Source organism: Rhinolophus sinicus, chromosome 17 (assembly GCF_057876585.1).
Source record: "Rhinolophus sinicus isolate RSI-liver-muscle chromosome 17, RSI-T2T, whole genome shotgun sequence".
NCBI lineage: Eukaryota > Metazoa > Chordata > Mammalia > Chiroptera > Rhinolophidae > Rhinolophus > Rhinolophus sinicus.
Genome location: NC_142517.1, coordinates 33,558,749 through 33,584,870, shown reverse-complemented (window position 1 = coordinate 33,584,870; position 26,122 = coordinate 33,558,749). Strand labels below are relative to the sequence as shown.

General features: G+C 31.9%; 1 protein-coding gene and 1 long non-coding RNA gene across 11 annotated transcripts in view; one reads left to right on the top strand and one right to left on the bottom strand.

Moving 5' to 3' along the window:
- Positions 1-20,320, top strand: part of BCHE (butyrylcholinesterase) — a 50,795-nt gene extending 30,475 nt beyond the window's left edge. Inside the window, exons 4-5 of one of the 2 annotated variants that reach the window (XR_016019522.1) lie at positions 89-190; positions 14,027-14,194. Coding sequence is in view for 1 of the 2 variants with exons in the window: in XM_019735932.3 (XP_019591491.2) it covers positions 14,027-14,193; positions 19,881-20,005 (292 nt within the window). In the remaining variant the exon portion in view is untranslated. Of the gene's footprint in view, positions 1-88; positions 191-14,026; positions 14,195-19,880 lie in introns of those variants that run through there. The other variant, XM_019735932.3, reaches the window with a different exon arrangement.
- LOC109449577 (uncharacterized) overlaps positions 1-26,122 on the bottom strand; it is a 490,477-nt gene that overhangs the window by 40,357 nt on the left and 423,998 nt on the right. The window lies entirely within an intron of this gene.

Genomic DNA, 26,122 nt, shown 5'->3' with positions numbered 1-26,122 from the left:
ACTTATCTTCCCAAAGACATAACATCATTATTTGTAGTTGTTTCTAAGATTACAGTGTTCTAATCAAGCCATTTTCTTCTCTCTCTAGTTTTACAACTAAGTTTTGCATAACCAATCAACACATGGAAAGAACCCAATTTGGTCATTAAAACAATCAGAACAGTATTTCATCATTTTGACTATTATCCAGGTAAATTAAAATAAACTACATAATTGTTATTATAAAGATGAGATTGTACTATTATTTAGGCATCTGGTTGTAGCCCTTTTTTGGTTTATCCAATATTATGAACATAAATGATTGCAAAAAAATCAAATATTTCATATTAAATTTTACTCCACATCTTTATATTTTATAATTTTATTCATTTAACAAATACTTATTGAGCACCAATTATGAGCCAGGCACTGTGCTAAATATTATGGAGTCCGTAGAAAATATAATGGAGAATAAGACACAGACCTGCCATGAAGATGGTTACCACTTAACTAGGGAAGAGAGAAACAAACAAGCAATTTACCATGCATAGAGTAAGGACTATATAGCATGGTTAACCGTAGACTTCTGTGAAATAAACCATAGAGGAACAGTAGTCCAGTACTTAGAGAAAGGAAACCTTTCTCAAAGAATCAGATTCCTTTGGAAAGATGAAATAGTGTTTTCAAAGACCCAAAGGTGATAGAACAAGAGAAAGTAAGACAAGTATGGGGAAACATGAATCTGGAGAGGTATGCAGAAACCAAGTCAAATTTGTAAATCCTGCTATTTTTTGGATTATATCCCAGAGGTACCATGTGGAAACATTTTGTTTTGTTTGTTTCCTTGTTTAAATTAGCAGAGAATGTTTTCAAATTTGAATTTTAATAAGATCATCCTATCCATAGGGGAGAGGATGGCTTAGAAGTGAGCAAAAAAAAAAAAAAAAAAAAGAAAAGAAAAAAAGTGACAGGAAGAAGGATTTGGAGGACTGTTGCAATAATCCAAGGCAGCAATAATAATGACCTAGATTAGCAGGGTTACACTGGGAATGAATAAAACAGGCTGGCAATGGATTTGAGAGATCAGTGGATATAAGCCATAATAGGGTTTGGTGTGAGGCGAAAGGGAAATGAATGAATGTCATCCAGTTTTCTGACTTTACTAGCCATACCATTTAATGAGTTGGGTGCATGTGAGGATAGTGTTAAATTGATGAATTGATTTCTCATACGTTGCATTAGTGCCTATGAGACATCCACGGGGATGTGTTGAGTAGGTACTCGGCTATAAACGGTAATTTAATCAATCAAATTGGCTGTGATTGCTAAGATATTTTAGGCAGAATGAGAAGCCTAACAGGCCTAGGATAATTGTCAATACCCAGTATTAGGGAGGAAGAAAAGGAAAAGGTGCCTAAAATTCAGAGTAAGGAGTGGCTGGAAAATTAGAAGAAAAAGAAAAAAAGAAAAGAAGTTTGTGGTGTTTCTGAAGGCAATTAAATTAAGTTTGTCAAAAAGAAAGGTTAAAAAATTAGCAAAGTAAGCATCCATATTTAATGATTTAGATCATAATGACCTTCATATTTAATGATTTAGATCATTGTCATTCATTTGTACTATATCTTAGATCTCCAGAATCATAGGAAGAGAGTTAAATTTCTCTTCATCTTCCTATATACATATGAGTGTGCAAGTATCAAGATAAATATTCAAAATATGTAACAAACATTTTATGCCACTAAGACATATAATGTTGTGTTTAAAAATCCCTGTATAAGTATATTTGCATTCCTTTAACAACCTATACTGAAGTATACACTAATCAAATTTCCACGTTTCCAGACTTCCAAACCCCTTCAACTGTTCCTTCTAGGATACCGAGTCTGACAACAAAATTCACTGCAGTGAATTCACTGGATTCTGAATGTTTCCTTCATTCTTTGGCTTTAATTGATGTCTAGCTGATCATGAAGATTCTATTTCCCCCTTCAGCCCATTCACTGAAGCCTATTCTATTACATGATATCAGACTATGCTATCCTGCTCCCTATTCTTGCTATAGTCATCTGCTTAAATCCTACTCATTCACTGGAGATTTTTAGCATCTAGCTTACTTTCCTTCTCTCTACCATAATTCATGTAATTGTTTTAAATTATTTCAATGTTCGTACAAATAACCCATTCAATCATATAACTCCTTTCTCTCAATCTTTCTCACCTACAGAAATTACAGCCTTATTTATGTCTAAATATATAATTGTACCCAAACAGCTTAATGTGCCTGTAAATACACACACACACACACACACACACACACACACACACACAGAGCTAATAAATTGGAGACCTTAAACTCAAGATCTTTAATGTTGCCTAGTATTAAATGTCCCTAGTCAATTTATTTTCCCAACTTTTCTACAGAATGTATATATTTTTTCTCTCTCCTTGAAACTTAAAAATTTATCCTCCAGTCACACTTTCAGGTATAAAGTTGCATTTACACTGAAAAAAACAAAACAAAACAAAAAACAGACTCAATCAGCTCAACAAATCTACCAACCTATCAAAATCATGCCTAAGCACTCTACCTTCTTCCTTCAGCAATGTGTATTCTGTCTCCTCTCTCTACTCTGGGTGAGTTTCTGTAGAGCCCATCTAGTAAAGACTATACAAGAACTTAGCCTTTAAAATGATTTTTCTTCCCTCCTTCATTATCATTTTTTCCTCTCTAATATGTCATCCCCATTATTTTACTAATATACAATATATCTAATATTTTTTTAAAAGAACTCACATTGTTCAATAGCTACTTCCTCATTTCTTATTCTCTTTGACAGCAAAACTCTCTAAGTGAACTATCTTTACCAGTTACCTACTTTTCTCCTCTCATTCTGTATTTAAACTATTTCACTCTCTCATTTACCTCATGTTGACTAACTTTCATAATTGTCAGCAATAACTTCCACATTACCAAATCGTATAATTATTTCTCAATCATCTTACTTAGCCTATCATCAGAGTTTTACCTTTGTGCATTCACTCCTCCTTGAAGCAATCCCCAGATTTTGCCTAACCCTTCTGAACCTGATATTTTAGTCTCCTTTGTTGTTTCTTCTTTTCATCTCTGAATGTTGAGTGTTCAAAAACTCAGTCTTTGAACATGTTCTCTTTTCCATACATACTCATTTCATAAGTGATCTCATCCAGTTTCCTGCCTTTAACTACCATCTACATACTGATGACTTCCAAAGTTAGGTGTGCAACCCAGACCTCTCCTTGAACTCTTGGACTTTATGTACATATACACTTAGATATATAATAAGTACCACATACTTTAAATATTCATACTTTTCTTTTAATATACTCCTTCTAGGTTTCCCCATCTCAGTTAAAACCACTCCATTCTTCTACTTGCTTATGCCAAAAACCTCAAGGATCAACATTGCTGCCTCCCTTTTAATCATTCCCCACATCCATTTTGTGAACTTGATCTTTAAAAAATAACAAAGCCACAACTCACTTCAAGAGTACACATTGCTTATAATTATTAATGTCCATTATGTATATTTTAATCTACAATTTTTATAAATGTAGTTTGGGCATATGGCAATATTAAGAAATTATTGTTAAATGTATTAGGTATGACAGTGTTGTTTGACTAAGTAGGAATATGTCATTTTTAGGGGGAGAGAAATGCATGCAGAATTACTTAGGTGAAGAACGTGATGCCTATACTACAGCATAAAACAAATAAGTAAATAGAATGAGTTGAAAAATATCCAGAATTTAACCACTTCTTGACAACTTCCACTGCTACTATTTAAGTTCAAACCACCATCATCTCCCACTTGTATTTTTTCACTCGCCTGTGTCTGGTGTCTATATTTTCTGTACTCAACTTTCATCTGTTCTCAACACAGGATCTCCATTCCACATTAGCCACACTGCTTTCCTTACTGTTTCTTGAATTTACCAGCACACTTCTATATTAGATACACTTAGAACTTTTGCAGTGAGTGTCCTTTGCTGAGTCCGTCTCCTTCTCCAGATATTTACATAAATATATCCCGTATTTTCTACAGATCACTCAAAAGTAACCTTTCCATTGGAACCTTTCCTGGCAACCTTAGCACATTTTCAACTCTCTATACACTTAACATTTTCCTTCTCTGCTTATTTTTGCCCTCGTTGCAAGCATTATTTAGCTGATTGATCTTATTCATCATCTCTTTCTCCCACAAAAACATAAGATCCAGAAGAATAGTTTTTTTTGTTTATTTCAATTAGAATTATATGTCTAGTACATTGTTGGACACACATAGGTAGTCAATGAATAATTAATAATTGTTTGATAAAGGAATAAACGAATCATTCTTCTCATCTTTCTCACCTCTAAAGCTCTAAAAAGCCTGATTCTTAGATCTTTTCTTGTACATTTCCCTAACCAATCTTATCTATTTCTATGATGTTAAACAGCATTGATATCTTCATGAATTCTGTTTATATATCTGTAAATATATCTCCTACATTTGCAAGTTGCTTAAAACCCAAACCTTTTCTATATTTAAATTCTTACTTTCTCCATTCCAAGTTCTATAAGCTCAACCTTCAGAATAGATACAAAAATAACTTAGATCTCACTATTTTCAGATTCAAGCTTGTTTTATGCCACCAATGTATCTTTTCTGGTTTACTACAAATAGTTACTCTCCTTGGTCCAACCACTATAGTCCCTCTATAGTTTATTCTCCCCACTGTGGTTGACATTATCATTTCAAAATGTAAGCAAGATCTTATCACTGCCTAGATAATAGCTCTCCAGAGACATCTTATTTTAATTAGAATAAAATCCAAATTTCTCATCATTATCTAGAAGGGCCCGCGTAGCATATTATTTGGCTACCTTTGTTAAGATTCTCTCCCTGTTCACTATATTCCAGCCAATCTGTTCGTCTTGAGACCGCTTATTAAAAATATGTGGCTAGGGGCATCCCTATTCGGGAACCCCTCCCACTCGGGAGCTCTGACCTTTTGCTTTCAATAAACTAGACTCTTAAAAAAAAAAAAAAAAATATATATATATATATATATATATATATATATATATACACACACACACACACATATATATTTATTTATATATATATATATAAATATATATGTACATATATATAAATAGGCTATAAATAAGCTCTGAGAAGTTGAATAACTTTATTCAGATATAATATATATGTGTGTATATATAAATACATATATTTATGTATTTGCACAAGTTCAATCAATTTTTAGTAGTAGAGTCTGTTTGTAAAGAATGTGATTCCAAATCATGTATTATGCAACTCCTTAGGGTGTAATGTGATATTGGGAATGGGTTGAGAACTTTAATTGAAATGGAGAACACAGAAAGGGTGTGCTTTTATGGAGGTTAAGGATGGTGTGTTCCCATAGAGTTGAAGGGAAAGCAGAATGGTACATATAGGTGTATACGCAGTGGCTGGGATTTCACAACCAGAGCCCACAGCAAGGTGCTATCGATGAAAGAGTGGAGAAAATCATAAGAGTTCATTATGTACAAGAATAATTAAAACTGAGAATGGGTGAGTTTCTCATGGGAGTGGGTAGAGGCATAAAGAAAATTTGAGTCAAAGTGACGCCCTGGGAACCCAAATCTAAATGGCAATTTGATTTTTTATTTAATACAATAATTTGAATAATGAAGTCTTAATTTGCTTCTGGTCACAAGGACTGTGATTTTAAAGGTAGGAAATGGAACATGTATTTTTATCAAATTTCTTAGTAGGCATGTGCAATTTTAAAAAGTCCTGCAAATAAGTCTGGTACGGCTCCTAATCAGATGTGTTTTCTTATCACTATCATTTTCTCCTCACTCTTATTTCCCTGTCCATTGAGGATCACTGATTTATAACATAGGAAACAGAAACATAACTGATTTTTTTTTCTCAAACTATACAGACAAAAGAGCAGGTTAACAGTATAGGAGAAAATAATGGTAGTAGTAATAGAGACACAGCATAAAAATAAATATATATTTAAAAGCTATCTCATGGATAACATTCTTATCACTGTGCAGATAATATAAATTACTGATAAATGCATGTCTGCTGGAATGTGCTTCTTAAAAAAAGGGTCAGGGTAAAGATTTTTAAATTTACAGTTTTAAAAGATTAAATATTATTTCATTTTAATTACTTTTAATCCTAAAAATATTGGAGAAAATCACGTTAAAAATGAAAAATATAAACACACTTAAGTATGGATATCTAGGTTTTGCTTACACCTCCACAGAAAAAGGCTTGTTTTATTATTATACTTCCAACAAACTATTATGGATCAGAAGGAATATGGCTGGTAGAGAAAAATATACTTAATTTTGAAGCGCATGTTTGCTATGTGGTTTCCAAGGTACTTAATTCCTCTTTGCCTCTCTTTCTCTAATAAAACCTACCTCAAAGCTTTATTGGGAAAACATGTTCAGTGAGTACTATGTTTCCTACTGCGGAAAGCCTGCAAGCAAGAGCCAGAATGGACAGTGATATTACAATCTTCACTATTGCTGTGTCTTCCTCGTCATATTCTTAGCTTCCATTTATTAAATATTTTATTATGATCCCTCATGGCTCTAAACACTCTGAATAGGTATTTTACATATTCTTTACAACCACTCTATGTAAAACGCATTAATATCCCTATTTTACATATAAACTGATGATTGAAGACTTTAGGCAAATTGCCCGAGGTTACACAACCAATGACATTTTTAATAAATACTTTTCGTACCTCATTTCTTGATATCAAAATTGTTTTTAAATTATGGTATCTGAAGTAATACTTTAGAATGCCTAGTGTCAGGGGAAAAAAAAAATTATAAAATGAATGTATTGCAGGAATACTTCTTATCTTCTTTATGAAGCCACCATTTTCTATGTAGAAAATTAACTTTTATCCCATCTCTCAGATTAAGGACATGTTTAGATTTCTGATTTCAAAAAAATTACATTTATTAATTTTATATATTATATTCCATATTTATAATTAAATTTCATAATCATATATTCATGTAGAATGTTGGAAATAGATCTGATCATAAAAAGAGAAATTTCTGTAGCTTTAGTCATAAAACAGTATGCAATTTCATAGAAAAGATACTTTTAATTCCTCAGCATTATCTTAGATATTTTTGCATACAATTCATGACATAGCTTCCAATGAATACTGCCTTTAAATTCACAAGTTATTAAATCATACTTCTCTGTAGAGAGTAATTATCTTTGTAGTTTATGTTATGGTGCACCTGCCTTGGACATAGAAGTAAAATCCTGTGACTGACTTAGCTGCAATTAATAAGTTATTCGGAAGTCACATTCATCATTGTCGGTAAAGAAGAATCTGGGAGGAATTGCCTGAGCTGTATTTAGCATCTGTAAGAACCTCAAAGTCCACTCTGTTCATCCCTCTCACATTTCCCTTTCTAGGTAAAAGCCAAAAAGATGTAGCCAAGAAGCAGTGCAGGAAGTAAGGTTTGCTTTCATTACCGTTCTTCAATTCCTCACACATCAATCTTCTGTGACTCACTAGCCAAATCTGAATTATCACATGCTCTTTACAGATATTTGGTTATACATCTTGTCTTTCTTCATAGACAATATCATCACCTGAATTTTTGATATTTATTACTCTATTTGTTGTCTGTCTCTACAGATTAAATTGATGGATCTAAATTATACTGATTGCAATACAGTCTAATGTTTTACTTACTTAAGCAAGCTCTCTGGTAGTCAAAACCTTTACCAAGCAGTTTTTATTGAACACTGACTGCACTAGGCTACTGGAATGAACAAAACAGGCATGTTCTCTGCTCTCATGGAGCTTTCCAGTCTAATGGAGGTCATTAGTCAATTATAGGGACCTCCAGTGAATAGCGGTATAAAGAAAATAACTTTGAATTCAAGAATAATTACATTTTAAGTTCAAACTACCCATTCAAGAAAAAAAAATCACAATAATTTAAAGTTTTACATAATTTTCTTAGAGCATTTGATTTCCCAAGTTCCTTGTAATGTTCAAGTGTTCCATTAAATTCAAGCTATTTTAAGACTTTTATATGCTACTTTAAGAATACATTTCCAGGACTTTTTCTTGGCATTTCCTAGACTTATTCCTGAAAACTGTGGCTTGCTGCCTTCAAATTTATGGCAAAGACTAGAGCAAACAGACATGAAGAAGAGCAAAACTGATAGAATTTGGAAGACTCACAAAAGAAGCCAATTGGTTTCAAGTTTGCATTTAGTTTCTTATCCATAATTAATGTTGCCTGTCCCCTTATTAAAATAAGTGCTCTTGTGTTATTATGTGAATGTGCATTTGAACTTTCCACAGACCTTTGTGCTATAGCCCCTCTGGGATTCATGTGATTCCATCCAAATCATAGTAGTTACTGATAGTAGCTCTACTGTCATTAGAAAACAAAAATACGTACAAATATAATGCATTTGCACATTTTTAATTAGGCAAGTGCTTGCTAAGCTAATAAAAAAGAAAAAGAAATGGAAGGAAAGAAAGAAATGAGGGAAGGAGTATATAAAAGGAATGGAAAAAAGGAAGGAAGGAAGGAAGGAAGGAAGGAAGGAAGGAAGGAAGGAAGGAAGGAAGGAAGGAAGGAAAAAAAGGAAAGAAAGGAAAAAAGAAGGAAGGAAAAGAGGGAGGGAAGAAAGTGTTGTTTCTAAATCAACCTAGTATTCAGCCCAGTTCATTTTCTGGAGAGCTGGAGTAGGCTAAACATTGCCTAATATTCCTCTTTAACTCTCTAGCTAATTAAGCAAACTCTTTGCTCAAATAATGCAGAGGGAAGAAGAAAGAATAATCCAGACCGTGAAAGCTTTATTCATCCATCATACCAATGGTATAGTTAAGATCTTTGGGATCTTTTATCTGGCAACCTTTTGCCCTTTCAGCTGATGATCAACAATGCGGTCTAATTGCTAAATGAGAACTGTGCACTGAGAATCAATTTGTTTGCATGACTATCCAACTATGGTAGTGAAGTATTTAGGAGAGTGGATTAAGTACAAAAACCTCTTCTAAATACTAATTAAGACTTAAATATCCTTACAAAACATAGAAAATGTGCTTTAAAGTGGGCATTTGATTCCTACTTATAAATTTAGAAAATATACATCTCAGCAAAGGTGAAAATGTGTTGGAAGATTTAAATTTAGATTAAGAGGAGAAACATTTTTGTGTGTGTTTAAGACATTTGTATTCTCTTTCTTTTTTTTCTTCAAATATGACTCAGTTTAACAGCACTGATTACCAACACACGCCAGTTTCTTTGTTAGGTGCTTACAATTAAAATTTAAAAAATAAAAAAAAAAGTTAGACAAGTTTCCTGACACCAGGGAGCATTTAAGAAGTCTCACATTATATGATGCATTCAGCTTTACTTTTTAAAAATCATCCTTTAGACTGGATGTTTTTTTCTTACTTACCAGCCATCCACTTTCATAGCACATTTCTAGCTATATTATAACATATTGACCTTTGATATTTCTAGCACTGAAACCTCATCCCATATTCTGAAGGCCTCTAGTAACAACAGTTGCTAATTATTCTTAAAGTTAGAAGATGCTGTGCAATTAAATATACCTCATTTTTCTAATGGTATTTATTTAACTGAAATGTAATCTGTTCCTTTTTATTACTGTTGAGTGAAAAAAATCTTCCTATCTCTTTTTATGCTTTCCCCAGAAGGTTTAGCCCATTGATGTGTTTTGCCTTTTGAGCAAATTTGGTGACAGAATCATACAGTTTATGTATTTCCTTTGAGATTCTTCCCGCCTTTTCCTTCTCCTCCCTTCTTCCCTCTGCTCCCTTCCCCTGCCCTCCTCTCCTCTCCTCTTTCTCTCATAAAGATCTATATTCCTATTTCTCTGTGAAGTTGAGAATACGTCCCAATCCACCAGTTAGGAAAGATGGAATAATATACATTTAATAACCAACTTGACCATGGACTCTACTTACATAATATATTTAGCCCAAGAAGTGATTTTCAGAGAATTTCTGAGTTATTGCAATCTTCCCTGGTGTACTAATAGAATCCTGCCTCTCGGGTACCCAGTATACCTGCCTAGAAAAACAAACCTTTTGACGAAAACTTAACAAACTAATGAATCTAGGGCATTTTCTTCGGTGATTACTTTCTTCATTTCTATAGTTTGCAATGGAAATGTCAGGAGATGGGAGGAAGCAAGTAACAAAAGTGAACTAGATTTAGATATTTGCCTTAAATAGGAGGCCTGACAATTAAGTTCACAAACTTATTGGAGAAATGATTATCTGTGAAATATGATTTTCTATGTGGTGGTAGTTTTTAAATGTGAACATTTACTATAAAATAATGAAAACTATAACAGGCAGGAATTTCTGCCTATTTTGCCTTTCTTGAATCTTCTGTGACTTAAATAAATCTGACATAGTATGTACTCAATAATATTTGTTGAATGAATTTTTTCTCTAAATTCAGATTCTCTTATAGTTCCTCTATTCCTTAAATTAAAACACAATTTGATTTAAGTGTAATGTGATATGGAATATGAATCCATAAATATTTGTGTATTTAAGAAATTATCCAATATAAGCTGTTATCCCTTAGCCCTGTTATGACAGTGGAATGTTTCAGGAGGCCTTTCAATTTACAACTACTAATCATGGTTTCATCATACTAGATTGGAAAGCAAACAAATATATTCATTTTAAAATCCTTGTATAGCTTATTTAGACATTATAATCTCGGAATTCTTAATCAAAAAGAATAATAATTTCAGTTTAAGTTTAGCAGACAATATTGGGATTTATAATCCCAAGGAAACTTGATGCTTGGAGCTGAATTCATACTACATCTTCATATCAGGCAGCCTGAGTCAATTAATATAATTTTTTAAAAATCTATTTATGAAATGTGTTGTGAAATCTGGGCTCAAATAAAATGACAATCAGATAATTTCCTGAAACACAGATGCAAGAAAGGAAATCTGATTTATTTTGGTTAAATAAGCTATGTCTTAAAACTTTCAAATCTACATAAGAAGAAAAGTGTAAGATGACCTTTAGACCACTTTTGTATCCCATACAGCAGAAAAAGATTCTGATAGTAAAAATAAAGCAGACATTACTCTATTTCATGGAAAATTTTAGGTATTATCACTTTGAAGTCATTATTTTGTGACAATAACAGAAATATTTTTGAAAAATGGCAAAGTGCATATGTTTAAATGCATCTTATACTTTTGAGATTAAAATTGCATTCTGTTTCAAAATTGTGTATCTGGAAAATAGGCTTTATTTCACAAAGTTTTTAATTGATACAGATAGGAAGATTATTGCCTCTCTTGTTAGGTTTTAAAGTCTTGGCAAATTTCTTCAAATTATAGAGTAAAATGTTACATCACTTCAATAGCTATTTCAATCACTTTTTGAAAACTCTATCTGCATCCATAGGCACAGGAATTTTATTATCTCTGAATTGTAATTTGGAATGTCATGAGTTATTTCATAGGACAAAGTTTGTTAAATGAATACTGGCAGTGCATTAGTGCTTCACTCTTGAACTCAAGTACAAGTCAGGTCTGTTTAAGTCACCATTTGCAGAAGCCAGATGAATGTGCTGTTAAAATGGTGCCATAAGTTAATTAGAGTGGAATTAGAAGTAAAGTGGGCAATTTAGGAACATAAGAATTGCTGTACCGAATCAGACCAATGGTTTTCTTGGTTTAATATCCAGCCTCCAGCAGCTGTACTTGTTAGTTTCTAAAGCTTTAAAGCTTTAAAGGAAGACTCCATAATTCACCTAGACAAGTGTGCCATCTGTGATCTGGAGAAATTTTCTTCATGACCTCTCTCAAATAATACCCTAAAGCAGGATGTTTCAATCCTGTTATGATATGGGTTTAGCTTGAATAGCTCTGGTTTTTAATAATTCTTATTGAATCATCCAATTCCTACATAAAATCAACTAGTCCATCAAGAAGCTATTTATTGCTAAAGCTCCGGAATTCATGGTTGAATATGTCTGCTTTTACGACAAAATATGAATGTATGGTGCTTATTTCATACAAGTTCTTGATAGCATAATCTACCTCTAGGTAATCATACTGAATAAATGCCTGCTTCTCTTTCCAAAATTTGCTGGGTTCATAGACTTTTGGAAAACAAACAAACAAACAAACAAAAAATCTTGTATCTACTATCACTACTCCCAACTTTACATCTATTAATAATCTATAGAAGATATTAAATGATGAAGAATTTTGTGTGAACTTTTAGGAAAGTTAAACTGGAGTTTTTCTTATATGATTTTGCTTACAGCAGAATGAACCTAAGAGAAAGGAATGACTTACTAATCCTTATCACTTTAGTCTTCTGCTTATGATGAAAGTATCTGTTACTGCTTTATAGATTTGCTGATTATTCTAGATACCATCCCCAGATCAATAATTCTAAAATGTTATGTTCATTGTAAGCAATTTAGGTGAAAAATCCCTCAAATATAGTAAATGCCTGCAACCTAAAGTCTAAACCATTTTTCCAGGCTGTCAGATCCTAATGTGGTAATACTAATATTCTAAAGCTACAATTCTAATAATAGGATCTCGTCTATGCTAGAATCCAAGAAAATTAGCTTTCTCATTGTTATTTGAACTAAGATGAACACTCATAATCTGTGCCTTTGTTAAATCTATTTCCTCTCGTTAGCTTTCCCAACTTTTCTTTCTGGTTCAGTTCCTTATTTCCTCTCCTTACTTCAGCTAGAATCTCATTCCTTCAGGTAATTTCCCTTTCAAACATGCAGTGATTGCTCCCTCTTCTGACAGTTTGTAGTCCTTTGTTTATGCTTGATTTAGGCTACCATAATTGGTTATTTGTTTTCATGGGTATTCTTGTTTGAAAATGCCCTGAGGGAAACTATGTTTTCCCTATTTATTTGTATTTCCAGAACCATGTCTAACTCATAATTATAGCTTAAAGCTATATTAAAGGAAAGTCTGTAGAATCTCTGGTGACTGACTAGTTGGAGGCACTAAAAATGCTCACTCTTTGAGTTTCTGTTTAGTTACCTAGGTGATAATATATTATTGAGTGATACAAAGGTGTAAATGAACCCAAAACTATGAATTTCTAAAATAATAGAGTTAAATGATATTGATTTAAAAATCGAAATGAAAGATAAAAGAAATATCAGCACAAAAAGAGAATACAAAGGTTCTGAATTGACTTAGGCTCATGATGTTAAGGAATGAAGGGATATCAAGCAGAAGTAATACAATAGGGCAAAGGTAAGGAAATGAAATAAGGAGGAAATTGCTAACAAACTATCCCTAATTCCTGTTGGTTGGCTCATGAAGAAAATGTCTGAAAATAAGCTTGGGAATGTGGGTGACATCATGTTTATTAACCTTTTCCTGAACCCACAGGGAGATTATGGAAGGATTTTAGGCAGTGAACACATCTACAAAAATGTAAGATCAATATAAAAGTGAGACTGAAGGCTCTTAATGCAACAAGGTTGTTCCATAATAGAAAAATATGTAATCAGTTCCACACTCAGGAAGTAAGGATAAGAACAAATAGAAAGAAATAGATGTAAGAGATATTAAGTAGATGGTGTTAATGTTCATGGTGAAAAGATAAGGGAAAAAGATGAAACAAAAGTAACATTGCCTATTTAAGCATTTTGAAAAAGAAAACATTAGCATGATTGAAATTAAAAAAAAATACACTTTCCCTTGTATATAAAGCAGAAATGCATGCAAAAAAGTTCTTCACATTTTACTTCCTACAATTTTAACTAACATAGTCCTTTAAAGTACTGAAAACATTCAACCCAGTTTATTTATGCTTCACATCATCAAAACAAATCCACAATTTTTTTTCTGACTTTTTAAAAAGCTCTTGTTGGTTTTTGAAAACAGTATTATTTTTATCTAACAATGATTTCAGTAGAATTATAATGTCTTTCTTTATTTTTTTTTAGAAATCCAAATGGGACCCAGAATAGTAATACAAGATGGCCTGTCTTCAAAAGCACTGAACAAAAATATTTAACTTTGAATACAGAGTCACCAAAAGTATACACTAAGCTACGTGCTCAACAATGCCGATTCTGGACACTATTTTTTCCCAAAGTCTTGGAAATGACAGGTGTGTGTTTTTCGTATGTGATTAAATAATTGCTTGTAGATTATGTAAAGGGGGGATAAGGTAGACTATCCGAGGCACAGTGATGGTGTTAATCTGTGACTTTACAATTGTTTGATTCCAACAAGTACATTATATTAAGAACTTTCTTCCAGCAAGTTTGGATAAGTTTTGAGGGCTTGCTATATAAGCAGCACTTTCGTAGTTAAATAAAGAAAACTAAAATAGAAAGTTTCCCAAAAGAATATAAAACTTAGTAGTGGAATTAAAATAGTGTACTACTTGCTACTCAGCCAACATTTTTGTAATTAATTAATAGATAATGAATAAATAAAAATATGAAATAATTTATACAACTAAAAACTGGAACTAATAAAATATAGAACTAAATAATTTATATTCAAAAATAGATAAAAACAAATTCATTTAAAAATGAACCCTTGATTTCTAAATGAAAAAAATAAAAAACTCTAAAATTTACACGTTTAAAAACACAATCCAAATATTTGCAAATTATCTGAAATTGGAGATATTTATCTAACAACATGTACATATGTTACATAATACAACAAGCAAATAGTTATTTAGTTAACTAATCTTCAGGAAGTGATTACCTAGACATATACCTAGACTTGGAAAATGATTCAGATTATCATGTTATTTTAAAATCCATTAGTGAGAAATTACTTAAATCAGCTTGAGCAATCAACTCGAATGATCACATCTTTTGTGAGAAAAATGACGTACATATCCAACCCAAGGCCTGGTTTTAAAATGCCCAGCTGTTTACAACCCATGTGGCTCTTCTGGTATATTTTCTGCCCTAATTTTTTTCAAATAAAAGTAATTGACTTTCAACCATCGGACATATTGCAGGCCAGTTTCTATATACTTTGCCATTCTGTTCATCACAACACTATACTTTTCATACTACATATTGGATACCACAATACAGTAGATGTTTTCAGTTTCTTATTTAGAGAAGAAAAGGGTTCGTTTCACTCAAATATGAGCATCTCAGAACTTTGATTGTTGAATTTGCCTTTTGATTATCAGACATTACTCACTAAAATTATAATTTTGTACTCCATCTGTTTGGGAAAGGTTTCTGACATACCAGTGCTCTGTGTATTGCCAAATGTTCTGTGACATAATGTATAACCAGAGATGGGCTTCTGCATCCCTTGGCAGAGCTACAGTACTGCCCTTGTGTCCTCCGGGTGTAAATAACAATGAGGTAACGCATTTCATCTGCCAAGAGACCAGAAGAGGTACCACTTAACACATCGCAGACTATGCAGTCTTAATCTTTACTTAAAATATTTTTAAATGAGAGGGTCATAATTTGAGAAAAAAAAGAAGAGTGGGGTTGGGGGAAGTGAAAATGACTAATTTATTATAAGCCAAATCGAGCCATTCTGGTTAAGGCACATATGGTCTATTGCAAGTTATTTGTTGATAAAATAAAATTTGAATATTAGCAATTTTTGAAGATATACTTCAAAATCTCTACCTCTAAATACTCCACTGCCATTAAACAGGTTTAATAAACAAACTCAGATATTTTTGGCCAGCTGCTTCTCTTTCCTTTGCAGTGCTGAACAACTTTCTATTATAGTTCCAGCAAAACTGTATGGAAATACCACACCTGCCCTGTGTTAGTACCATGCTCTGGGATAGTGCCTTGTGTCTTGAAAATGTAATTTAATATTTTAGCACTATTTTTTCCCAGATAATTCCTTCAAAAAGTTACATTATATATATATAGTATAAAGTTTAAAGTAAATGCATATTTTATAACATCAACAATATATTCATTAATAATAAAAAATAAATTTAAACAAACAAAACCATTGTGAAATTGCATGTTTTTAACTTTTAGAAATAATAGATAGCAGAAGGGTTTAAAAAGGTTAAGAGCACATTTTCTTATCATACCTTAAATTTTTCAAGTTGCAAAACTTTAAACATTTCAATTTTCAATGTTTTGAAAATTGAGGTTATTCAGATGAACTGGATGGAAGTATTTATGAAAGTACTATTTTTAAAAAAAATGCAGCTCTACAAGTAAAAGAACATTTCAAAGAATCACTACAGACTGGATTTCTTAAAAGGAGAAATGTGATGCTGACCTCATTCAAATTGGAAGGCTAATAAAGCTTTATAAGTGTCATTTGAGCAGTAGTTTACATTTGAGCAATGAATCTTCTCAAATAAAATGATCCCTAAGACATGATTCTAGTACTTAACTTTCAACCATTCTTTAGCACATGCCCCAGCTGCATGCACCTGCAAGAAATAAAATGTACAATATTTGTTTCAAATGTTACCAAATTCAGAGTTTTCACTAAGAATGTAACTCTATAATAGCTCAGAATCATTTTAAAAGAAAAAAAGAAAGAAATGACCCATTCAATGTCAATAATATATCAATGATTTTTACTAAAATTGGAAGAGTAAATTTATTTGAAGGAAAAGAAAATCTTTGACTTTCACATGTTCTTAATAAAAACAAACATTAGATCCAGTGGCTCCTCCTTGGGCCTTTCAATAAATCATGAAATACTGTTACTTGCCAAAACTAAAGAGGACCAGATATAAATTTAAGAGCTGAGACACCACTTGGATTGGTCACTTGGAAGAATCATTTACTGGTATTTGCTAATCAGCAGGACTGGAAACCAAAAATGAGAGTGGGAAGCCAATTTGGAGAAAAAAATCAAACTGTTTTGCTGTTTTCATAAATCTGAATATTTAATCCCTTATTAAAAGTAAAACAAAACAAAACAAAACGGCTTTGGGTAACATGATAATTGAATCAAATTATCTTTTTTATGTCACTTTTAAAGTACATGAAATTTTCACAAAGCCTATCCTGAGTTTATAGTAGTTCACTCTACTGTCACGCCCACAATCAAAATTACAATAGGACAACTAATACGTTGTGATTTACTGCATAAAGAGTTACGCATTTCTTGATAATTGTAATAATTGGTTGACAAACATGGAAACAAGTAAGTAGTAACAGGGACAGAATAATTTTCTGTGAACTCTCAAATACATAAACTATAGTGTTTTGTTTTTGTTTGATTTTTATTATTATAATGCTCAGCAGAATTCAATATCAATTTAGTCTCTTCTTCTAACTTGACATCCATTAATAATTTTGGGTTGACTCATTTCTCTGTGTTCTCTCCTAACTCCTCAGATTTGATGAAATACACACAGCTCTGGTGAAAGATCACTTACTCTTTTTTAATTGACAAAATAAAAGACAGCTTTTTTACTATTACTCTTTCTGTAGGAAAGACTGACTTTTTTGTTTTAATGAGACCGCAATATGGGTACAACAAAGATTACAAAAATCCTGAATAAATGGTGTCAGTATGTTTATGAACTACTGGTATTGATCTAGCTGTACATGGATTCAATGAAGAGAAAAGTTAGGAATAAATTTTTGTGACAAGGACAGTAAATGCATTAGTGGAGTTCCCAATAGGTTCACAGAGCTTGATTTCATAATGTACACACCACCTCATACATGCTTCACAGTAATATTGCAAAATAGGTATTACGAACACCATGTATAGTTGTAAAAATAATTTGAAAAGTAATGCATTTTTTCTGTCACTAATATAGATAATGGTCAAGCTGGAATTTCAACCCATGTCACTCCAAAGCCTATACTAATGTTCTTTCCTTATTTCACACTGCAGTACCTTGTTAATTAAAAAACAAATCAATCTACATTTCACAGATGGTAAATCTATAGGTATTTAAGTGGCATTCCATTTTTGAAAGGAAAGGAGGAGGGGGTAGGAGAAAAACTTCTAATTTTGGTTTTGAGTTATGTCATGGGAATCAAGTATTTTTATTATTTTTATAATGGTGTATCCAGTTCCACTGGATTTGGTTAGAAAATAATTAAATGTTTTATATTTTATTATCTTACTGTTTAGTACTTCTAAATGAAAAACGGAGTCAGGTTTACAGAGCATTTGTACACTAAAAAATAAAGTATTTCAATATGTTCAATCATATAGATGTTTGATTATGACACATAAGGAAATAAATTTGTATTTATATGAATCAGTGGATTTGGAATCATTCTATCAACAAGAAAAGAAAATCAGATCTAGGACATTTCCTCTAAGTTTTAAAATTCATGGTGTAAATTATCAATCATTTATTTGTTGTATCAAAAATTTTGTTTTTTCTGAACTTTAGAATCCTTATTTCATGTAAGTAACACTTTAAACAGTATTTAATTATCATAAAAATAACATTAAGAGTGGGTCATTTCATATGATATTTATCTTTCACATCTAATGTTTTTAACTCTTTAGAGAAATTGTTTTTTTCACAAAGAAACTGTAGTCATTGATCTTTTAAAAGCCATTTTTACATAAAAACAGGATATTTTTGTATAAATTCTCAAATATGTGTCCAATGTCCAAGCATTAAAAACATTTCAAACTTAAATTTATCCAAAATTACAAGGACTATTTTAATAGAAAATATTTAATATTTTGATTTTTATCTAAACTAAAAATCAATCACTGAATGTGCTCCATTGTTAATAGTATGAAAGAATATTATAATATAGTATGAGATTACATGAACTGCTTCTCTAAATTAATATCTTACAAAGTTATAATTAATCCAAAATTCCAAACTGAAAATTATACATTAAAACAATTTTAAGTCCTTATTTTTAGGAAAGTAGAAATAACTTAAACTTTTGTTATTTATTCAATGATAAGATCTCAGCATCCTAAAAGTTTAAGAAGAGAACTACCATGTATAAAATACCTTAAAATTTATATAATTTAAATCATCTTCTAGACTGATCATATATATTTCTATTAAGAACAAAAATACATAATTTTAAAAGTTTGTAATTTAAGAGTTTCTATTGTTCACAAACTTTATTCTTTAATGTAATCCACTTTCAAATAAGTCAACATTTCAAGGTTCTTACAGTACATCAACCACTTTTGGTTCATTGCCTCACATTTTTTCTGGCATAAACACTCCTCTTCCCTTGACAAAAACATACACTTTGCAAACTACTGAAAAGAAGAGACTGTCTTAGTCATCTTTCTGATTTGCAAAGCAGAATCAGACTGCTTTCCTATAGTAGTTTCAATAAACTGCTTTCAATAACCATGCATCGTTTTTAATTAAAATATACTTTAATAGGCTGAGTGTAAAATCTTTATAGAATGTCAATCACCAAGTTCTCTCTATGCAAAATATTGAGATATAAACTTGTTCATTAGAAATAATACTCTGCTATATAATTATATATAAATGATATTTATTAAATGAGATTTTTGTTATAAATAGGGAAATCAAGAAAATAGAATAATATCTATAATCTTAGAAACAAAAACATATGTAATGAAATATAATTTGACATAATTTAATATATACAATCATCTTTGAATTTTGTTTTATATATTTTTATATTTTATATATATTTTATACATATGTATTATTTGTATTTTCTTATAATGTATAAACATTTTATGAAAATCTTTTCAGGTAGTGAGAAAAGCTGATAATAAAGAATAAAAAGTTTCTGTGCAGCATACTTGGAGAAAATGGCATCTGTAATCAAAATTATTTTTCAATTAACATAAAGAGATTAAAATTTAGATTAACTCAATTTATTCCATGTTTTACAGGAAATATTGATGAAGCAGAACAAGAGTGGAAAGCAGGATTCCATCGCTGGAACAATTACATGATGGACTGGAAAAATCAATTTAACGATTACACTAGCAAGAAAGAAAGCTGTGCAGGTCTCTAATTAATAGATTTACCCTTTATAGAATGTTCGCTTTTCTGTAGATCAAGGCAAAACTATCAGTAGCTCTCTTATACACCTAGTAAGAAAGTTATTATATAGTTGAACAAAAATGCCAAAGGATAATATCGATTTCTCACATCTTTCATTTAGCATTGTACCTAGCATTTCAAAACCCAAATGGCCAGAACATGTTAAATTAAATTTCACAATATAAAGTTTGGCAATTATATGCATATTAAAATGATTTGAAGCTTCAAACTCTTTCCCAAATAACTTTAATATTTTTTCCTAATAAATGTCTGTATGCTGTTTTTATTGAATATTTATTTTTATTATCACTTATAAAAAGTTATATTTTAACAATTAATTAGGTCTTAAAACACAGGATACTATAATTTACAATACTGCTTCCTCTAATTAATTTATAAATTTAGTGTCAATATGAGTTATAAAAACAAACAGAAAATACTTGGCCCCTTTGTTTTTAATAGAAAACAAAAGGGAAGTTTAAAATAAGAGGCTTCATCACTTGGATAGAAATAAAATGTTGCTACCAAGAAACAAAAGTAAGGCAATATAATGAATTCTTGTTTATATTTTTAAAAATATGTATGCTTAGAGTCCTCAAATTATATTCTATATACTTTCAACTCTTGCCTTTTCTCAACTCCCCACTCTTTGACTCTCCCCAAACATGTATATGTCAATTACTGTTCCTATAATTCAAAAATAAAAAATGTAGTTGATCCAAAGTCCCAAGTCAGAAGTCATGTACCATTTGGGAAAGAAGAACCCTGGCTGGACCCAAAAATATTAGGATTTTCATAGGGAAATTGTTCAATTCCAAGAGTGAAATGTTTATACTTTCAACAGATAAATTATATTATTTTTATAATTAAAAAAAACTACAAAGCTGCATTGACTAACTTGTGTGACAAAGGAACACATCTATTGGGTAAGATCACTGAATAGTTCACTAACGGAGAAGTTGGGGGTTGTTAAGTTTCTGAAAAAGGCCATATTCGTTGATTATGCTAATTAAGCATTGAAAACCAGCACTCAGGATAGGATAAAGTGAGTCTATAGGTCTTTACACTGTTGGTTAAAGCGTATCACATTGTTTACTTGTCTTAAGTGAGATCCAGTACGAGTCTGCCATCCTTACTCAAAGTTCATGGTACTTTATCAGATTCAGTAGGTAAGAGAGAGTCGCTATACAAGCCAAGTCAGTTTTGATATCACTTCATTTTGATATCAAAATGTAAGTGCACATTTTTGCTTTATAGTTCTTCCCTCATCCAGTGATGAAGAAAAACACATACACACACACAAATAATAGGTAAATTATCAGGCTTTCCATTCTACACCACTATCTTGATTTCAGGTGCCATTCTTCCAGGATTCATTATGTTTTTTGGAATCACTTGATCCTCTTTTTCATGTGGAATCCTCTAATATATGAAATATCAGGATGATATTTGTTCAACAGCATAAAAGACCCATTAAAAATACTCTTGATGAGGGCAATCATTAGAAAAACAAAGCTGGTGATGGTAGAATTTCTTTAAGCTGTCTCATATGACATATTCCTGTTATGGAAAGTTCCTATGGACAATTTCATCCCACCTTGGACAATAAATGGATTTGTTCTTGAATTTTACCTAGACAACACTTGACTTACTCTGAAGCTTTTACCCAAATGCAACAAGTGTGAGCCTGCACATAAAACATTGTGTCTTTGTTCTGTAAAAAAATTAACATGAGTTCCCTGTGTCCTGTACCTTTACAAGAAGTTAGGTGAAGGCTTTTTAAAAACACACTTGTACAACAGAGTCTATATAATTTTCCTTCCTATGATAGCCATTTAAAGGATAGTTTAAATGTAGGATTCTAATTCTGGAATCCCAAACCAGAAGAGAAAAAAATTGTTCAGAAAATGATGTAAATCAGTATTTCTGGCTTCTTGAAGACTTGTGAGTCAGCAGACTCATAAATAAAAGAAGATATGGTTATTTGATATATTAACAGTATATAAATATTAAAACCAAAAAAATGGTATAAAACCATTGCTATAGCGCAAACATGGAAAGATATTATATCAGCAAGTACACAAAACCACAGAGGCTGTCACCTACTTTTGGTAAATTTTTGAAGTATGTTTCCCCAAAATGTGAAGGATTATTATGTCTAAGGTTACAACAGAGCAAGTATAATTAGTCCAACCAGTGTCAGGATATTAGCTTTATGGTTTGGTATCCACGTGATATTTATGAGGATTAAGGTAACATATTAAAAATATTATAACTAGTTTTGGTTTAAAAAAAAATGGCTGCCGGATAATATCTGCATAAAGACAATGATTTTTAAAGGTAAGATAATTAATTTCTGATGAATCAGAAATTAAATTCCAGGGATAAACCTTAACATAATTGCAGCTATGACATTTTTAGCAGAATATTCTGATAAATTGAACCTTCTTGACATTGCTGAAGAAAGGTGACAAACTCAACTTTTAATAAAGTATCCAGTTGCAGCTATAGCCTTACTTAATTCAATAAAAGTATTCTCTTTATAGAGCTTGTTTGAAAATTAGGATGGTAAGAAAAATAGGAAATACAAGTTTTTTGACTTAATGTACTTAATATAAATATAAAGCAATAGTGCTTTTATCAATGTAATTTTGGTGGAACATTCACAATGTCAAAAAATAAAGAAAACACAACCAGATTTAAACACAAGCACATATACACATCCTGCACACTCATACAGGTATATGCATACATACATGCATTTATACAAACATAATTCTATTAATATCCAGCAAGGGATCACAGTGAAAAATTTCACTGCATGTTTCCAAGAGCGGGGGAAAAAGGATTTGGCAATATTAGGAAAGCAGAGTGCATTATAATTATATATGATGGCCATCTAATCAAGCATTAAAAACTAATGCAAGATATGAAATATATTTTATAAATATAAACATATTTATTCTGTATAAATATATAATTATAAAATAATGTTTAAATATATAATATATAGGGCAATTTGTGATAAAACACAACAGTCATTGTCATATGTCACTGGAATGTGCTGCTGTAATTGGAAAGCAATTTATTTACAAATTAATTGAAGCAGTATAGTAGACCTATTGTGTGGATGCTGAGTGAGGAATATTGTCAATCAAAATATTGGGAAGGTATAACTGGTTTGCAGAGGGAAGAAAAAAAGAAAGAAACAAAAATAGAAAGGAAGAGAAGGAGGGGAGGAGGGAGGCAGTGAAGAGGGGAGGGGAGGGGAGGGGAGGGGAGGGGAGGGGAGGGGAGGGGAGGGGAGGAGAGGAGAGGAGAGGAGAGGAGAGGAGAGGAGAGGAGAGGAGAGGAGAGGAGAGGAGAGGAGAGGAGAGGAGAGGAGAAACAAAGGGAAAAAAAAAAAAAAAGAAAGAAAGGAGGAAGGAAATTCCTTTCTCAATTTGGCCCCAGTTTCTTTTCGTTTAGCTGACCTTACTCTGTCTTGTCCCTGGTCCAAAATCTCACCTAGTTTCAGATTTATCAGAGAATTAAGGCAGTAGAAGTGGCATTGTGATTTTAGAGGTAAATGCAAACACAAATAGCCATATACACAAAACACAAAATGAATTTATCTCACCCAAAGAAGGCTAGATTTTTTGCCAGCCATTGCTCATTTTCTTAGACCCATTTACTCCTTTTATGGTTACCCTAAGAGGTGAAAACCTGAATTTCCAAGCAATTGTCAATGCCTTGATCTTATGAAATTCATCTTTGGATTCTCAGCTAGGACGTGCTTGCACAGTGCCACCACACTCTGTATGGTATTTGTTGATTGAGTGTATGAATAAGAGTATAAGATACAGCAGAGTTCAGTTCCACTACTGGTATGTGGGAGAAAAATTGCATTGTGAATCTTTGTGGAGCCAAGAGGAAGCATGAAACAAAAGCTAAAGAAGAGGAGGAAGAAGAGGAGGGGGAAGAAGGGGGAGGAGGAAGAGGGAGAAGGGGAGAGCCACCACCTGGAACTAAATTTATCCAAATGAGCTGTCTAGGCAATTGGGTGTTTCAGGGCAGAAGAGGTGATGAGATATGGAATAGCATATGGTATACATATTAGATGAGTAGATAATTTCACATTGATATATGGGTTATTTAACTCAAGGATTCTCCACCTTCAACCTTGACTACACATTTGAATACCTGGAATAGCTACCTACATATGGCCTGCATATATCAGTCAATTAAATTAGAGTCTCTGAGAGTAGAGCCAAGACACTATTTTTTTTTTTTTTAATATTCTTCAGGTGATTCTGATTTCTTCAGGTTGAGATGCATTAATTTATTTTTCTATGATAGCTCTGTTTGTCTCGCCAGATTAAAAGACAATGATTTTGATAGGGAAGAAATTATAGGTCCTAGATCAGTAGTTTCCAAACTTTGTTACATATTAGAATGATCTGGGAAGTCAATAAAAATCCTACTATCCATGCTACACCCCATACTAATTAAATCACAAGGTGAGGGTGGGAGCCAGGCACCAATATTTTTTAATGATCCCTAATTGGTTCCAATGTACAGCAAAGTTTGGGAACCAACAACATATTCCAGATGCTTAATTTAAAGAACTGGGTTGATATTTCTGTATTCATATTGTTTTAGTACTCACAAGCATATAACTATAAAACTTGAAATTTTATGTAAGAAATGTACTTGTTACTGATATCTGAAAGCCTAATTGTTTTTTTTCTGCACAAGAAACTATAACAGAGATAACTGAATTTGGAGAATAAATTTGGGACGCTCACTTCTTTTTAAAACCTCTACTCTCTATAAAGTTATCTTTTCAGGATATCATTTTTATGTTCTGGAGAGAGTGAAAAATAAGAAATAGTAAATTAAATATATATATTTTACGGTGGTTTATATCATAGCGGTTATTAGAGTACATCATTGTTTGCTTTGAACTAATGCAGAATTTGCTCACTTGACAATATTTGGTAATAATAATTCAAATTCAAGATAAGAAATCAGAATTTTAATTCCTGTTTTCCAGTATACTTTTCACATGAAAAGTATTGACTGTCTTGTGATCTTTCAAAGTAATGTCAAGCAATTTTCTAGGATCATAAAGAGATGTTGTTTGGATTAATTACTTAATGATTATTAAACTAAGTAGGTGAGTAGTAAGAGTTATTTTTCATGTAAGAAGAATTAACAGATACCCTCGAGGCAATCAATTACTATATTACCTTGTTTTTCTGAAGTGAGACCTTTCATTATTTTTTAATTGTTTTTTATTTCCTTCAACAATTCAGGGAAGAAAAAAAAGCTATCAAAGAAGACTCTGGAGAATAAACTATAAAAATGTATTTAACAATGTTAAGAATTATAACATCCTTGAAATATAATGCGAAGGAAATTATCTATGTATTTATGAGTATCTGTATCTATCATCTATCTATCTATCTATCTATCTATCTATCTATCTATCTATCTATCTATCTATCATCTATCTGTGTATATAACATCTATCTAAAATACGCCACTGCCAATTTTAACCAAAGTGGTGGTGGGAAACACCAGAGAAATATTGACATAGCTGGTTCAAACTGGAATATAAATTGAAAGCCATTGCCTTGACCAAATAGCCTTAATGTTCCCTTCAGCTTGACTAAACTTTGCACAGATTTCTCCGTGACGGGAGGCCTCTGACCTCTCATTTCTTACAGCATTTACTTTAGAAATCTTTGTAATTCTTTCTCTGCCCCTTGAAATGTATGTAAATCTAGCAGCCTCTTGCCAGTTTTACTATGCAGGAAATGTCTTTCTCAAGGACCTGGGAACCATTGCTTTGAAACTAAACATGAATTGAGTTAGTGCCTTCATCTCTCAGTCTCTGTGTAAAGTAGGAAACTAACTTTAATGGGAGCCAATTACCAAACACAGATGGCCCAATTATAGAGAAACACTTGTCAACTCAATGTGCTCAACACATCCCATTGGTCAACACTTGCCCAACGTCCTCCGGTACTTTTCCACTAGTTTACTTCAGCATTTAAAAACCTTCACAGCTTTTGTTGCAATGAAGTTGAATTCAGTTTTCCTC